The sequence below is a fragment of the Oryx dammah genome, unplaced genomic scaffold (genome assembly GCF_014754425.2).
Source record: "Oryx dammah isolate SB20612 unplaced genomic scaffold, SCBI_Odam_1.1 HiC_scaffold_2, whole genome shotgun sequence".
NCBI classification, from domain to species: domain Eukaryota; kingdom Metazoa; phylum Chordata; class Mammalia; order Artiodactyla; family Bovidae; genus Oryx; species Oryx dammah.
Window position 1 is genome coordinate 91909709 of NW_024070186.1, and position 17184 is coordinate 91926892.

A 17184-nucleotide genomic window follows, 5' to 3' on the forward strand; every position below is an offset into this window, starting at 1 on the left:
GTCTTTCTTTTACACAGACCCAGTTTTTCAGTGTATCTTGTTTTGTAATAAAATTACAAATGATGTCAGTTGTCATCTCAGATATGCTTTTAAATGGCATTTTGAAGTCTACCTAATTCTGAAGGATATTAATAGAAGAGTATTGGTGATGCTGTTAATAGATTTACTGATGTCTTGAATAGATCATTGATTATAGATTTTCTCAGTTCACATATGAATTTTCCCAGACCTCTGTATCAATAACCTCTAGGCCTGACAAAGGATGATAAATTGGAAAAAAAAAAAAAAAAAACAAAACAGAAGACTAGCTTATGGTCTAATTGTTACTTAGTAGTCATATGATTTGAAATATCCCTCTGAGTTTTTAAATTTGTGCTTAGGGGGAAAAAAACAGTCTTGTGGTTAGTAAAATAAAAAATTATGAAAGCAAATTGTAAAATTTCCTTTTTTAAGTTGTTAGAAGATGTTTTATATAAATGTTACAAATATAACGCTGGTTAACTATAATTAGCTAATTGATAGAGAAATGCCATGAAGCTTGTTAAAGAAAGATTGAGTGCTAACAATCCCCAGCATTTCACTTATTCTTTTCTGGAAATCTGTTAACTTTGTTTCCTGCTTAAGGATTCTGAGTTGTTTGGGATAGAAAATAAATATTCATTTATTGTTTACTCTTTATTCCAGTTGTATATGTATCAGCTGTTCCGAAGTTTAGCCTATATCCATTCCTTTGGAATCTGCCATCGGGATATTAAACCACAGAACCTCTTGTTGGATCCTGATACAGCTGTCTTGAAACTCTGTGACTTTGGAAGGTAAACTAGCTATCTTTTCCTTTCTGTAATCTTCAACCCCACCCTTCTACCCTATCTGTTCTTTCAGTTACCTTTTGTTATACTTATTTAGGGAGTATCAGTTAGTTCAGTTTCTTGTGAGGATAGTTTTGGTAAATTCTCTCAGAATTATACGTGTATATAGTCTTTCACCCAGCAATTTAACTCCTAGAAATTGTTCCCATTTATTATGTGTATATATTCCTTTTTCAGTAAGAACTAATTTTTTAAAAAATTTATTATACCTTACTGTGTATTGAGTTAACCTCAATTTAGAGATTAGATAAAAGGCTTAATAGCTGTGTTTTCTTCCTTTTCCTCTACAATTTAGTTTATTTCTCTCTTTATTGCAGGTTACAGTTTTCTTTCTGTCTTCTTAAATGTATTGCTTGGTAAAATATACAGTGTAATAAGAATTAATCTTTCTCATCTTTATAGTATTGAACATTTTGTGCCTCTCTGATCTGACTTTTCAACATGAAATCAAGCCTGTATCCACATGTAACTCAGGCAGTTAAACTTTTACTTCCTCTCTAGTGTAATTACCTTTAGTACTCTCTCTTCTTGTAATTCCCAAGACATCATATGTCTTGAATTCTCACCAGTTTTTTTATCCTCACAAATTCTTGCTTTCTATCTCAGCTGCTTATAAATATTGACCCACACCTGCTAATATTGGTATTCCTTCTTCTTTGTAATGCTTTTTATATCAATCCACAGATTAAATTTTGGTTTTAATATAGTATATATTTTCCACAGGTTGTCTCTTGGGGAAAAGTCTTTAAAAAAAAAAACACACATCTGTTTTGTCATGAGTTAATTCTTAGTCTCACAAAAGTGTCCTTTTAGATCATCTCCTTTTTACAGTTTTCTTATTTCATACATCTATCACAGGATCCAGCTCATTTTGCAGGGCTCTTAAAACTGTTCCTTCGACTATAAGAAATGGGTGAAGGATTTTAAATCAAAAACTCTTATTTGGTGCTTGAAACAAGCATCTGTAGGATAAAATGCCCAAATCAGATGAATTTTATTGTTATGGGATGTCTTTCCCCTGCTTGAGAGTGACTGGTGTGCACTGTAAAAATACTTTTGAGATACCAAGTTAGTGGAGTTTCTGTTCTCACCATAGTTTTAGAACACTGTTGCTATGGGAGTTTTATTGGGACATAGAAATCACTTTGTTTTAATATGTTTGAAATAGGGATTTCATTTCTGTGGTAAGAAGAGTTCACTTTTAATGGCTCTGATAACAGAGCTACTGTTTTGTTTTTAACATCTGATTTGAGCAAGTCGAGTTTGGGATACACTTTGAAGGCAGCTTCATCAAGTAGTGAAAACAATTGTGGTATTTCTAATATTACCTTTATCTTATAGTGAATTTTCTGACAATGTAATTGGAATCTGTCTTGTTAATTTAATAAATCCTTTATAAAGTAGAAACTTTTATCAGTTATGCTCTGAAAGTGTCTTAATTTTCATACAGCCTAAAACAGGGATTAGTATTTATTAATTTATGAAATGGTTGCTGTATGTGGATAAACTGTCTCCCATCTTCAAAACTTCTGATGAAGAAAGATCAGGTTATGGTCAGCGTTATCAGTGAACAGAAATAAATGGAAGAAAAGAACGTCCAAACTGAAACCTTTGTGACTATTTTCATCTGCCTCTACTCTGATTTTCTTGTACCTTTACCTGAAAAGATTTTTTTTTTTAACTTTATTTTTTACTATTTTTATTTTGTTGTTTGTATTTATTTGCTGTATTTATCTTCCCTGTTATTGTATGTCAAAATGATTAGCTTCTATAGCAGTTTACTTCAGTGTATCTTCAAGTTATTTTGAGACATTTCAGAAGAAACTAATTTTAATTTAATATTTAAAATACATGCCACAAAATATTTGGAAAGGAACGTTGAATTAGAGAATATGTGATTTGTTAATAATTTACAACAGTGGAATTAGAATTCATAGGCTGTGAATTATCTCTGCCCTACAGGAAAGGACCTATCTTTTTTATTGGATAGCAGATGTTAAGACAGCTAATAAATTGACCAAATGGTGGAAAAAATAAAGTAGGTTGGGTCTGCAAGCCATGGGATACTCGCTCTGAATCAGAAGTCAAATTTTAATAGTGGCCAATTTCTTACCCATTTAAAAAATATATTGGGTAAGCAATATTCATTCTTATAATCAATTATAGTGCTTTTTGGTGAGGAGAGGTACCTCTTATATTTCTGACCTTCCTTCTTTGTATTTTAGAGTGAAATTCAGGGGAAAATAGCAGAAGAAATTCAACATTTATCATTTTTAAACTTTTTTTAAACTCTTTTTCTTCAGGTGAAAGTTTAGTTGACGAATGCATTCTTTAAAAGTTACTATTCTTTTTTTGGAGTGATATGTTAAAATTATGTTTCGTTATCGAGAGTTACGGCTCATATTTTCTTTTTTTATATATTGCATGATTGGAATTATGGGACTCTTAGATTAAATACTGTATTGCAAATGATAGCAGTTAAGATTCTTTTATGGTTTAGATTTAATTTAAAGAATTTCTGCTTTTGATTTTTTTTTATTAGTGCAAAGCAGCTGGTCCGTGGAGAACCCAATGTTTCGTATATCTGTTCTCGGTACTATAGGGCACCAGAGTTGATCTTTGGAGCCACTGATTATACCTCTAGTATAGGTAAGTACTGTATCTGAATATAATAGCTTATAATTATGCATTATATCTTGTTTTTAGTAATTTAGTAGTACCAATCTATACTTAAATATAAAGATAAATATGCCCTGAAATATGTTTCTTCCTGAAGATTTATATGTAAAAATATACAGAATTTAAAATTTACTTACTATTCTACTTTTAGGTTTCTTGGATTATGAGAGAATAATAAAGCTACTCTTCTGTGATTGTATGATTTAAGATTACAGTTATTTTAAACTTAAGATTTTAAATAAATTCTAAGTATACCTTTTCTTCACTTAGAAAATCCCCCTGAAATAGTTCTCTCTGAGCTTGATTACCAGTTGGAGAATTTTCATCCATTAAGTTTATGATTAAAGTGATAGGATTATATTACTGACACTCATACTGTGCTGACTCAATTGATTATTTAATTTTAAGTCAGCTTTTAAAAATTTACTAATTTTTTCATTAGCGGTTTGAATAAATTCAGATTCTGTAGCAGTTGTCACAAAAGATCTTTAAGGATAGAAGGCATTGAAGAGAGACAGTTTGTTTCATTCTTTGTTGATCACCTCTTCTACCTCATTTTAGCCCACTAGTAGGAGTGAACATACAGAGTGTGAACAGTTGGGTATGAATAGGAAGCTAAGAAAGGAACAATCTTAGGCATGCAGGTAGTTTACCTTATTGTTATATGTTTTTGAAGAGAATTCCTTAGTCTAAAAACAAACAAAGCATACAAAGACCAAACAAAAAATAAAATAAAAAAACCCACAATAACAGAAAGTCAAGGAAAAATCAGAACTTGGACCATTTGTCTTTTATACAAGTTAAAATTCTCTAATATGAACAAAGACCTCTACACAGAAATATATATTACTAATACTACCTTTTTTTTTTTTGCCAAAGGGCTAAATGCCAAGGAACATTTTGATTTGTGCCAAGAGGCAGCAGTTTTACCCACCATTTCTTTTGTACCATCAGTGCAAATGTCAGCATAGTGAAAAAGACATAACATCTGAGTATTCTTATGAAAATAACTTTGCCCTCAGTCGCTCTGAAAAAGTCCAGGAGGTTCAGGGCTCTGCAGATCATACTTTGAGACCTGCTGCACTGGATAGAGAGTATAATAGAGTGAGTGAGTGCGTATTTGTGTGTCCCACTCCCCTGGATAGAGAATATAAGAGAGAGAGAGAGAGAGAGTGTGTGTGTTGTTTATAATGCTTGGATTTCATCATGGCTATGTTATATGGCCTGTTCTGTTCAGGAACAAATGAGAAATAGTGAAAGGGATATTTTAGTTAAGAGTAGACCTGAATTTGAATTCCAGGTTTATTACTACTTAGCTAAATTGTAAAAGAGATTACTAACAGTTTTGCTTACCTTTCTGAGTGGCTGTGAGGATTAAATAAAATGTTAGTGAAAGTACTGTAGAAAAAGCAGTGTTCTTTTTGTGGTATTTATTAACTTGACTCTTCCCAAAGAGCAAATTTCAGCCCTTTATCTTTGGACAGTCTTTGGATTTTCTAGTTGTTTTATGTTTTATTCGCATATATGAAATGAATCATCTGCATACCAGGAATGAGATTCATACTGGGGTGAGTTTTGCCAGCCTCACCTGAAATAAATGTGGTTTGCTTCTTTCTAAAAAGTCATGACAGTATCATCTGATGTATTAAGGCATGTTTATATAAACCTTTGACCCTCTTAAGAGTTTATTACTTCTGTAAATGTCCATGTGCTTAGCAGTTCTTTGGGAATCTTCTCACAGAAGGGCCAGTGTAGTGTGTTTTCCCTATTAGGAATCCGTTTTTTGGATGAGTACCTACTTTCCACCAGTCTCCTTCACATTTACTTGTCTAAAGTAAAGTAAATCTCCTAAAACCAGATTCTGACTTTCTAGATTTAGGATTCCCCATAGTCTACTGATGCAGCTGGGGCTGTTGAACCCTCTCAAGCCAAGATTTGGCCTCCCTGTTTAGAGTTAGGATACTTGCTTCTTAAGACTCTGAAAGATTTGTAAATAAACAAAAAGATATTTAAAAGTGTACTAACACAAATACATTTTAGAAATATTTTTTAACAATGATGTTAAAAGAGTTGCTGGGCAAAATCAACTTGAATTTCTTAAATGAATTTTGTGTCATTATTTGTCTAGGCCAGTAAAAAGTAGTTATCAGAGCAAGGATTTCCAATTCTTTTTTTTTTTTTTTAAATATTGGAGGATAGCTGATTTACAATATTGTGTTAGCTTCTAATTCTTCATGATAGTGCATCTTATTGCATTAAACTGATTAAATTATTTGTTGTCGCACATGCCATTAGTCATTTTTCTCCTTCCCTACTGATAGATGGAAAGCCCAGCGACGATTTAGGTTCATCTCCCTAAAGCCATGTTTGTTGGTTCATACAAAACCCAGGAATCCAGAAAATTAGCTTTTTTTTTTTGGCAGAAGTCTTAAGTGGTGGGCTCTAAATAAAGTGCCCATAAAATGTATCTTTCCATTTGGTAATACTTTTAAGAGATAAAGGGGATGTTCTTCATTATTATCAGGAAGTCATCTAGACCAGGACTGACTGTTTTGGGTAAGCCAGGATATATGCTTTATTTTTTCCTTTTGTAAATTTATTTATAAATCATTAAAATTTATTTAAGTTTTCTGTCAAGATTGAGGTTTCTTGTTGACTCAGAAGTGAATTATATTTTATAATTTGTAAAATACAATGTATTCTTCTGTCTTTGCATTTTAAAATATTCATATATTTAAGCACATTTTCTGTCAGTTATATTATAAGACAAAAGTTAGCCATTTAAAAGATTAAAATTTTCTTTTTCTGAAATTTGCATTTGGCTTACTCTCCTGTGTATAGGAGATTGAATCCTTCTTGCTACTCTCTATAAGCACCTGCTAATGTGCAGAGATTGTATTACTTTGACTTATTTTTAAGTATAATGAGTAAATAATCATGCTCTATGCTTTCATACTATAATCTCTGTCTTGGTTGTTGAAGACTTGAACGTCTCATACTGGATAATTAATGTAGATATTACATATAATAAAGATATTACCCTTTATTAGAATATTCTTATTGCCCTGTTTCCTGTTTAGCAAATTTAACACAGTTTTAAAATCTATTAAGGATTATTTGATGACTTTTCCCCTCTGTTTTGGGTTATACAATCTTTTCCTTATGGTATTTATTCTGATCAAAGTAAAATTTAAAAATGTATCAAACAGTTTTTAACACAATGTAAGCTACAAAGTATAATATTAAGAAGCTCTTATTTTCTTTTCTCTTCAGATGTATGGTCTGCAGGCTGTGTGTTGGCTGAGCTGTTGCTAGGACAGCCAATATTTCCAGGAGACAGTGGTGTGGATCAATTGGTGGAAATAATCAAGGTGAGAGACTGTCTGTTTTCTGTTTTTGTTCATCATGTGCTCTGCTCGTAATACTCTGCTGAGCACAGAGGAGATGCTTATTTAGTCAGTATTTAAATATTTATAAAGTGAAAAATTGAGTATGTATTACTAGACCACTTGATAGAAGCAGAATTTTTACGTATGAGTTTAATATAATTTTGTTTATTAGGTCTATCAAAACCTTTGTTAACAACATCATAGCAAAGTATTATTATCTTCGATATTGGATATTATCTCTTAAGAATACCAGCACTAAGATTTTAAAGCTTTTAATATTGATATCTTAAATAAGTTCTCAAACCTTCCCCTTTAGAAATATCTAGTGTTTCTATATTTGGAGAAGGCAATGGCACCCCACTCCAGTACTCTTGCCTGGAGAGTCCCATGGACAGAGGAGCCTGGAAGGCTGTAGTCCATGGGGTCGCTGAGGGTCGGACATGACTGAGCGACTTTACTTTCACTTTTCACTCTCATGCATTGGAGATGGAAATGGCAACCCACTCCAGTGTTCTTGCCTTGAGAATCCCAGAGACGGGGGAGCCTGGTGGGCTGCCATCTATGGGGTCGCACAGAGTCGGACATGACTAAAGCGACTTAGCAGCAGCAGTGTTTCTATATTTAAACCACTAGATGGTTGAGTATAAGCTTAATTTGTCTAAAGCAACACCTACCTTCTATTGGGTTTTAGTCTTGATTTTCCAAATATTTCATAGAAGTGGAAAATTGAAAATCTCCTTAGCAGTTTTGTAGTTCCAATTCTCCATCCAGTGAAAGAACCTACTTAGTTACATTCCTGGGAGGTGGTTTTTCAGTGTTTTCTTGAATACTTCAAGCATCATAGCGCTGCTTTGGAATGCAGCCTTTTCTGTATATGGACAGCTTGAATTTAGTTTTTATTGTGCTGAGTGAGCCTCAGAAGTTTTTGTTTTTATGTATTTATTTTTTTATTAAAAAATTTTTTTATTTTATGTTGGCATATGGTTGATTAACACTGTTGCATTGATTTCCGGGTACAGTGATTCAGTTATACATATACATGTATCCATTCTTTTTCAAATTCTTTTCCCATTTAGGTTATTACAGCATATTGAACAAATTTCCCTGTGTTGTACAGTATGTCCTTGTTGGTTCTTTTTAACTTTTGCTGGTTACTCCCTGGACTGTGATTAAGTTGTTTTAAAATCCTTGTACCTGATTTGCAAAAATATTTTTGAAAAATGATTTTGCTAGGTATCACTCTGTGCAAGTGTGATTGAAAACACCATGTGTGATCAAGACTCTTCCTTACTATCCATATAGTTTCTTATGATTTGAACCTGAGATCACTGGTATTTGCTATCTTTTTTTGGTAACTCATCTTTTAGTTTCAGATTGAAGCTTTCAGCTTAATTCAGCAGATCTGCTTCCTTTCTGATGCTTACACTACACTCAGATCTAAGTTCAGATAGTTTGATTTTCTTGTTTCCTAAAAGCCTTTGTATTCTCTGTTACTATGCAAATTAGTATTCTAATACAGGAGTTGGCAAACTTTCTGTAAAGGGCTAGATAAAACGTTTTAGGTTTTGTCGGCAAAAAATGGAAGTCAAGGATGTCTGAGATACAGAACAGAAAACAGAAAAACAAATTTTCATAAATTTTTCATTGATGAAATTCAAATTAATGTAATAATTGAGTAATGCAAGTCTACTAATTAAAAGAATGAATTTCTTTTGAGGAGCCTGTGAAATTTATCTTACTCATGGTTCAAAGTCAGTGTTTCATAGCCTCGAATTGATGGCAAATGTTTATCTTTAAAATCAGTTCTTAGTTCATGTTATTTCAGTCACTCAGTTGTGTCTGACTCTTTGCAACCCCATGAACTGCAGCATGCCAGGCCTCCCTGTCCATCACCAGCTCCCAGAGTCCACCCAAATCCATGTCCATTGAGTCGGTGATGCCATCCAACCATCTCATCCTCTGTTGTCCCCTTCTCCTCCCTCCCTCAATCTTTCCCAGCATCAGGGTCTTTTTAAATGAGTCAGCTCTTTGCATCAGGTAGCCAAAGTGTTGAAGTTTCAGCCTCAACATCAGCCTTTCCAATGAATACCAGGGACTGATCTCCTTTAGGATGGACTGGTTGGATCTCCTTGCAGTCCAAGGGACTCTCAAGAGTCTTCTCCAACACCACAGTTCAAAAGCATCAATTCTTCGGTGCTCAGCTTTCTTTATAGTCCAACTCTCACATCCATACGTGACCACTGGAAAAACCATAGCCTTGACTAGACGGACCTTTGTTGGCAAAGTAATGTCTCTGCTTTTTAATATGCTGTCTAGGTTGGTCATAACTTTCCTTCCAAGGAGTTAAGCGTCTTTTAATTTCATGGCTGCAATCACCATCTGCAGTGAGCCCCCCAAAATAAAGGCAGCCACTGTTTCCACTGCTTCTCCATCTAATTGCCATGAAGTGATGGGACTGGATGCCATGATCTTCGTTTTCTGAATGTTGAGCTTTAAGCCAACTTTTTCACTCTCCTCTTTCACTTTCATCAAGAGGCTCTTTAGTTCTTCTTCACTTTCTGCCATAAGTATGGTGTCATCTGCATATCTGAAGTTATTGATATTTCTCTGGCAGTCTTGATTCCAGCTTGTGCTTCCTCCAGCCCAGCGTTTCTCATGATGTACTGTGCATATAAGTTAAATAAGCAGGGTGACAATATACAGCCTTGACGTACTCCTTTTCCTATTTGGAACCAGTCTGTTGTTCATGTCCACTTCTAACTGTTGCTTCCTGACCTGCATATAGGTTTCTCAAGAGGCAGGTCAGGTGGTCTGGTATGCCCATCTCTTTCAGAATTTTCCACAGTTTATTGTGGTCCACACAGTCATGGGCCCTATGTAAACAGGATTGGGCCATAGTTTACTGACCAATCAAGTCAGTACAACTAATCAGCATTTCTTCTATCCCCAGGCTTTCAGTTTGATGTATTTGAATTTACCACACTGCAGTTCTCTGTACATATCACCATTCAATTTGGCATTTATGTTTAGCTTATTAGAACTGTGTCATTTCTCTACCAGTTATAGTTTAAAACTGTGTGATGGTTTATTCTTTGTCACTAATTTTAATGAATTCATACATGAGATTAACACAGATGAAATTGCTGAGAAGCTAAGCTGGATAACTGTGATAAGTCATAAATTTCATGCTTGTCATCATATCTTATAAACCTTTAAGTCCAAATCTTATTTTACCACTTTTTGTCAGCCCTAATTCTGTTTTCTACTAATATCTGTTTGTTCTTATTTAATTTTAGTAGACACTGTCAGTTTGTTATTGATGGTTTATGACTTCATTTTTATTTAGGGCTTATTTGTTGCAGGTTGTCCATGATTAATTTGTTGTAGGACAATTCTAAAACAAAACACTTCTCATTTATATATTATCTTGTCATCTTGCTCTTATACATTGTCATCACCTAGATAAGTTCCAAGATCACTATCTATACATACTTTGAAGGTGTTATAATGGATGTTAAACAACATCCCAGGGCAGTTTGAAATATCAAACTTCTCAGCCCTTTTTACAGTTTTTAAGCAATACCACCCAGAGTAGATGAAATATCAGTATTAATTACCACCCATTTGGTGACCTGAAGTTGTACATTTCATTGAGGTTAATTAATAGACATTGTAAGGGTGTGGTGTGTGTGTGTAGTATAGCTCTTAAATCTTATTGCGTGGAGGTTAATAAACATTGTAGTATAGCTCTTAAATCTTATTGCATGGAGGTTAATAAACGTTGTAGGAATTGTGTGTGTGTAATTTTATGTGTTTAATATAGCTCTAAATCTTGTTGATCCTATCTGTACATTTGTACTTTACATATTGAATATCTGTGATGTTTCATTGAAATAAGAATGCATAACTAATTCTAATGTAACTATTCTAGTTTTCCTGATCTAAGTTGTATGTCAGAAAAGAGTTGTATAGGTTAGCTTTCAAAGTTAAATGTTATTAAGACGTTTCATATTTTAAGCAAATATTGCCATTTCTGCTAATCAGGACTTCAAGAATAAATTTGAGTTTTCTGTGAAAAATGATCTCCCAGGTGCCCAACTCCAGTCTCAGTTTTTCTGAGATATTAGTCATGAGCCCTTAGTTCTTTTGGAAACTAGGGAATCTATGTTACTGTTCTTCTCTGCTCTCTGTCCATTTTCTTTCTTGAAAACCTCATGAGTATATTCCTCTTGAGTATCTGGAGGTAGCTGATATACCCCCAAACCCATAAAATAGTCACTCTTTTCTTTGAATTTGAGTTTATGCAGAAAAGGAACAATCGTACTTACAAATTTTATAAGTAGTAGAATTGCCTAATTATAAACTTTCTGAACTGAAGCTGAAGCTCTAATCTGATGTGAGAAACTGACTCATTGGAAAAGACCCTGATGCTGGGAAAGATTGAGGGCAGGAGGAGAAAGTGGCCGTAGAGGATGAGATGATTGGTTAGCATCATTGACTCAATCAATGGACATGAGTGTGAGCAAACTCCAGGAGATAGTGAAGGACAGGGAAGCCTGGCGTGCTGCAGTCCATGGGTTCACGAAGAGTCAGACATGACTTAGCGACTGAACGACAGACTTTCTGAGCAGGAACTTTCTTTTATTGTTATCTTTTAATATCCAGAGGTACCACAATAGTTTTGAAGGAATATTTAAGCTAAACTAAGCTGCTAGATTAGTGTTCATCCATGAATTTGGAATTATCTAGGAATTAATAAGAAAAGTTAGTGTGATTGTTATTGTATATGTTGTTTATTAAACTTTACTGACTTGGATGTCAATGCCAATAATTCATAGAATAAGTAACATAGAGTATTATAAACTGAGCTAACTTAGCATAACCTTTTAAGTCTTCTCCCTATCTATCCTCAAACAATGCTTTTGCAGAATATTAAGAGTAAAATTAAAATATCTTCAGAGTAAATTTGAAGTATAGGGCAATATGGCATTGAAAGTCATGAAAAATCATTTTTAAGCGTGAAAAACACCCAGCTTTCTGAGATTGATTTCATACAGAGGATTATCAAATCAGAATCTCATTATACCTTTTAATCTCTGAGTATCAAAAAGTGCTTAACTTTTCAAAGCATTTGTAGATAAGAGAGATTTTGTTTGGGAAGGCTCAGATAATAAGATTTCTTAAATTATTCCTTAACATACTAGTTAAAATAATCTTAAGAAATATCTGATGTGGTTTCAGATACTTGGGGAAAATAAAACATTTTGGGAGAACATCTGTCAGAAATTTCACAAGCATAGGTTCAGTGATGCAGCATTGTCCATTGGCACCTCTGTCGTCAGTCATACCAATGGAGTTATTTAGAAAAAGTCTTCTAAAGATTTAAAGAAGGTAGTATTTTTTTTATGTTGATTGCTTTTTTATCATTATGTATGCTATAATTTTATGTGCTCAATGCAGAAAACATACCCAGACACAAATACAAGAAGAACAAAAGTAATCACTTATTGTTCTAGTACATCATGAAAAATAACTTCTATGAATATTTTTATACACTTTTCTGTGCATATGTATGTTAAAACAAAAGTGCCATCTGTTTTGTGGACTTCTTTGTTTTACTAAATAATTAATTGTATTTCTCATGTGAAGAAGTGTATGTTGACGAAGTGATTTTTTTTTTGACTGCATAGATTTGACTGTAGATTCTATTCTGAATTGCATAATTGATTCTGAGAAGAATAATGTGAAAGTACAGTGATAAATGATTGCTTTAAAAAAATTATATATTTAGCTTCTCAAAGATTTGATTAACTCCTTACATAAATGTAAGATGTCCCCCAAATTCCCCAGATGGACTGAAGATGATGCAGTCTAGAAATTCTGGACCTGGGACTGCTGTAGGTTTTACTAATAGTTTCTTTTCCCCCTCCAAATTTTAAAACACAGATTTCAAGTAAGGAAAGGTGAGCTTCAGTCTAGAGTTCAGTTTTAGGATTAAAATATCACAGAACTGAATGTTTGATAGAAACCAGTCATTTTGTAGAATTTCCGATTTTAAATGTATTAATGTTCCTAGAGAGATAATTTATTTCATAAATATTTACTTATGCTTTGTAATAAGTTGACCATTTCTTTCTAATGGAAGTTTTAAAGGCAGAAGTAGTTAGAGTACACCTCTCTGATAATAGACTTTCTCTATAGCCTTCATAGCTATAGTAACTAGCCTTTTAAATTTGGATATATGTCTTTTAGAAAAACATGACATTGAGCATGTAGATGCTTTTAAAAAATTTTTTGTTGAAGTATAGTTGGTTTAAAACATTGTGTCAGTTTATGATGTACTGCAAAGTGATTCAGGTGTGTGTGTGTATGTACGTGTATATATATATTATATATATATATATATATATATGCATATTCTTTTCCATTATAGTTTATTACAGGGTAGTGAATATCATTCCCAGTGCTATGCAGTAGGACTTTGCTGTATGTCATTTTATATATAATAGTAGTTTGTATCTGCTAATCTCAAATCTCAAACTCCTAATTTATCCCTCCCCCATCCTTTTGCCTCTTTGGTAACCGTAAGTTTGTTTTCAAAGTCTGTGAGTTTGTTTCTCTTTGGTAAATAAGTTCATGTCATGCTTTTCTCTTAGCAGTAATTACTCATTTTAGATATTTACATAGATGGTTCTTAGACAGGTAAGAACTAGCAGAATCTTACCTCTAGCAGAAACTTTAGGAATTTGAAAGTTTCTGGAAAACAGTGAGATCCAAATAATCTTTCAATTATTTTATTATAGTTAAGTAGGTGAACTTCATTTCTTGTGGTACCTAAAAAGCTTGAGAAAGAAAAAGATTTAGCAGTGGAGAGTGAGATTAAAGAGAGAGAGGGACTTCCCTGGTGGTTCAGTGGTTAAGTCTTACCTGCCAGTGCAGGGTAGGTTCAGTCCCTGATCTGGGAAGATTCTACATGCCACAGGGCAACTAAGCCTGTGCTCTACAACTACTGAGCCCATGCACCCTAGAGCCCATGCTTTGCAGCAGAAGAAGCACCACAATGAGAAGCCCATGCACTGCCACTAGAGTAGTCTGCATGTAGCAATGAAGACCAAGCACAGCCAGAAACAAATAAAATTATTTTTAAAAGAGAGTCGGGGGGGGGGGTTCATTTTTTACTGTTCTGTGATACTGATTAAAAAAAAAATCATCTTTTTGTAATCCCAGGAACTGAAAAAAATAGATGTTTTCAGTTGTTTTATGCCAGAATCTTTTGTTAGTAAACAAATAAATACAGTTACATAGAGTTAAGAGGGCTGCATTTTATTACAAATATCTATCTAAATCATTGTTTTCCTGGTCTTTTGATTTGACTGATGGCTCTTTGCAGTATGTGTTAGTCACTCAGTCCTGTGTGACTCTTTGCAACCCCATGGACTATAGCCTGCCAGGCTCCTCTGTCCATGGAATTCTCCAGGCAGGAATATTGGAGTGGGTTGCCATTGCCTTCTCCAAGGAACCTTCCCAACCCAGGGATCAAACTCAGGTCTTCTGCATTGCAGGCAGATTCTTTACTGTCTGAGCCACCAGGGGCTTTGCAGGATAATTTAGACAAATAGATTAGTGATTATCTGCCCCCTCAGAAGTCTGCATATTGGTAAAATACTGCTAATCATAAAAGCTGCTACTTAGTGAGAACTTCCTCTGCACCAGCCACTGAACTCAGCACTTTACATATATTACCACATTTAACCGTTTAATCCTAGCAAGATGATGAAGATGAATATTATGACTGCCATATCTGGGAAGGGTTGGGTGGTAGGAAAATCCTGTCTGATTCATCTTTAGCTAAGTTGGTGTCCTCTATTCATGGAATTTTGTAGCTCTAGGAGAAACAAAATGATACTTAATGTCAGCTTATTATCTAGAACCCACTTAATTTAGTGTTTTTCAAGTGTGACCACAAAATAAAGGAAAATGCTCCTAAATCCTATTGTAATGAATATACTAAATCAGTTTGTGATGTCTTTGGATTAAGTTTAATTGTACTTCATCTAAATTAATCAAGGTTGTAAAAGTGGATTCCTTTGCTTTCAAGTACAGCTCAGTGTTATCTTCATCATCTTTGCTTTGCAAACACTAGCTTTCTGTTATCTCCATATTATGGATTGTTTAGCACCTGTGTATGCCCTGTCTCCTGGCTTGACATTTTCACCATCAAATAGTCTTTCAGACAGAGGTCTAAGAGACTAATTTAATGAGAATTTAATAAGTATAAAATACTTTTCTTCCCAAGTTTTTTGATGGATCCATGATGTATCTTTGCTAACATGTATTTGGAGCAGCAGCAGCAGCAGCAGCATGTGTTACCTGATGGTATTTCTTTTGTTGTCGTAGAGCTCTTCTTGTTAACAGACTACAGGGACAACATATTAACCTTAGTGCTCTCTCCCTTTTCCACTCCCCAGAACTAGTAAGCATGGGTGACATGGTACAGATTTTTACTTGTAATATATAATACGCAATTTATATAAAAATATTTTATTGCTTTTTTCATTCTTGTTTTATTGTTTACATTTTTCTGTGTTTATTACTGACTAGAGCAGCGACTTTTAGTCACTTTTGCATCATGGACCTCTTTGAAAATCTTTCATAGCAATGGACTCTCCCCCCAGAAAAACATATATGCCAAAATTTGGCATATGATATTAGGTGAACCTTGGACTTCCTGAAGCTCATCTCGAATATCTAGATTAAATATCCCTATACTAGTGCAAAGAATAATGGTTACAGTTTATAGTAACTGCCTTCAGTATAAAGACTACACACATAGTGTCAACATTTTAATAATAAGTAAATGAGCATTAGAAAAATCATTTTAGTGTAAAATTTCTCAACTGCCTCTTTACATTAAGATGTTGTATATAGGCCAGAAGAAACATCAGTTTTATGTTGCTACTATGAAACTTTACTGACTCTGTAGTAACTTATTCATACTTGGTTAAATCGCTATATGCTTCTATGGAAGTGTGCCCAGGCATGAAAAAGTGGTGTCATGGCAATGTGGTCTAGTTAGCTTTTGACTTGAGAATAATGACATTCATTTGAAATTAATTTACCCAAAATAAGCATATAAAATGATTTACTAAGTTGCCAGAATATGTTTTATTTATTCAAAGAAACTTTTTTCTCATAAACCTAAGTTTCATGACATTGTCACCTCAAAACTGTTGTGTTAATAGTTACATTTTAGAGGGTAAAGATTCAGAGGGTAAAGAGGGTAAAGATTCAGAGGGTAAAGAGGGTAAAGATGGTCAGAAGACCATCCATAAAATTACTCTTTGTGGAATATAATACACTTTACTTATCAACTGTAGATTCTTCTCCATGGTGGCAATTTGAGTTCCTCTGTATACTTATTTTCGGTGTTCAATATAAAGAAACACTGGACTCTTGTAGAGGGGCATTTATTTTGTTAAAAGCATACTGATTGATATTTCATATTTAAAAAACATAATTCTTATTGTTTTATTGATAAGTATAATAAAAGGAAAACACAAAGAAAATCTTGGCTTGTGGTGCTATACCACCACAAAAGCTATAACACTAAGAACTATAGTGTTAGTGATTCTCAGAGGAAGCAAGAGCTGGGGGATGTGTGTATACAATGTTTACGTGTCTCAAAGGGGGGTGTGGGTTTTTTTTACAAGTTTGGAAAATATAGTGAGGTGTTTTTTTTTTTTTTAACCCAAGAGATTCTCAGCCCATCTGCCACCCCTTTTTTTGTTCTATACCCTTGTCTTTAACGTACAACTATGGCTGACATTCACCTAGGGGGAAAAAAATGACCACCGTGAATATGTATTAACCAAGAATGACCTTGTTTTACTTTATGGTGAATAATTTGCATAATCAAAACAGTAATCACCTTTTGGGGGGGAAGGAAAGTACTTGTTGCCAAATATAAAATTTTATTAGGGAAGAAAAGTCATACTTCCCACTTTTGAAACTTATTTTATGGCTGCAGTAATCAAGATAGTGCATGTACAGTGCAATATTATTAAGCCACTAGAAGGAAGGAAATTCTGCCATTTTTGATAACATGGATGGATGGACCTTAGGGCATTATGCTAAATGAAATAAGCCAGACAGAGAAAGACAACTACTCCATGGCATCACCTGTATGTAGATTCTAAAAAGAAAAGGAAAAAAGTCAATCATACAGAGTAGAAAAGTGGCTGTTCCTG

The 17184-nt window shown here is 33.9% G+C and overlaps 1 protein-coding gene across 6 annotated transcripts in view; it reads left to right on the forward strand.

The window, feature by feature from the left end:
* GSK3B (glycogen synthase kinase 3 beta) overlaps positions 1–17184 on the forward strand; it is a 212386-nt gene that overhangs the window by 138265 nt on the left and 56937 nt on the right. For all 6 annotated transcript variants that reach the window (XM_040251047.1, XM_040251038.1, XM_040251086.1 and 3 more), the window contains exons 5-7: positions 685–815; positions 3412–3518; positions 6822–6919. In XM_040251047.1, coding sequence (XP_040106981.1) covers positions 685–815; positions 3412–3518; positions 6822–6919 — 336 coding nt within the window. The remainder of the gene's footprint in view (positions 1–684; positions 816–3411; positions 3519–6821; positions 6920–17184) is intronic.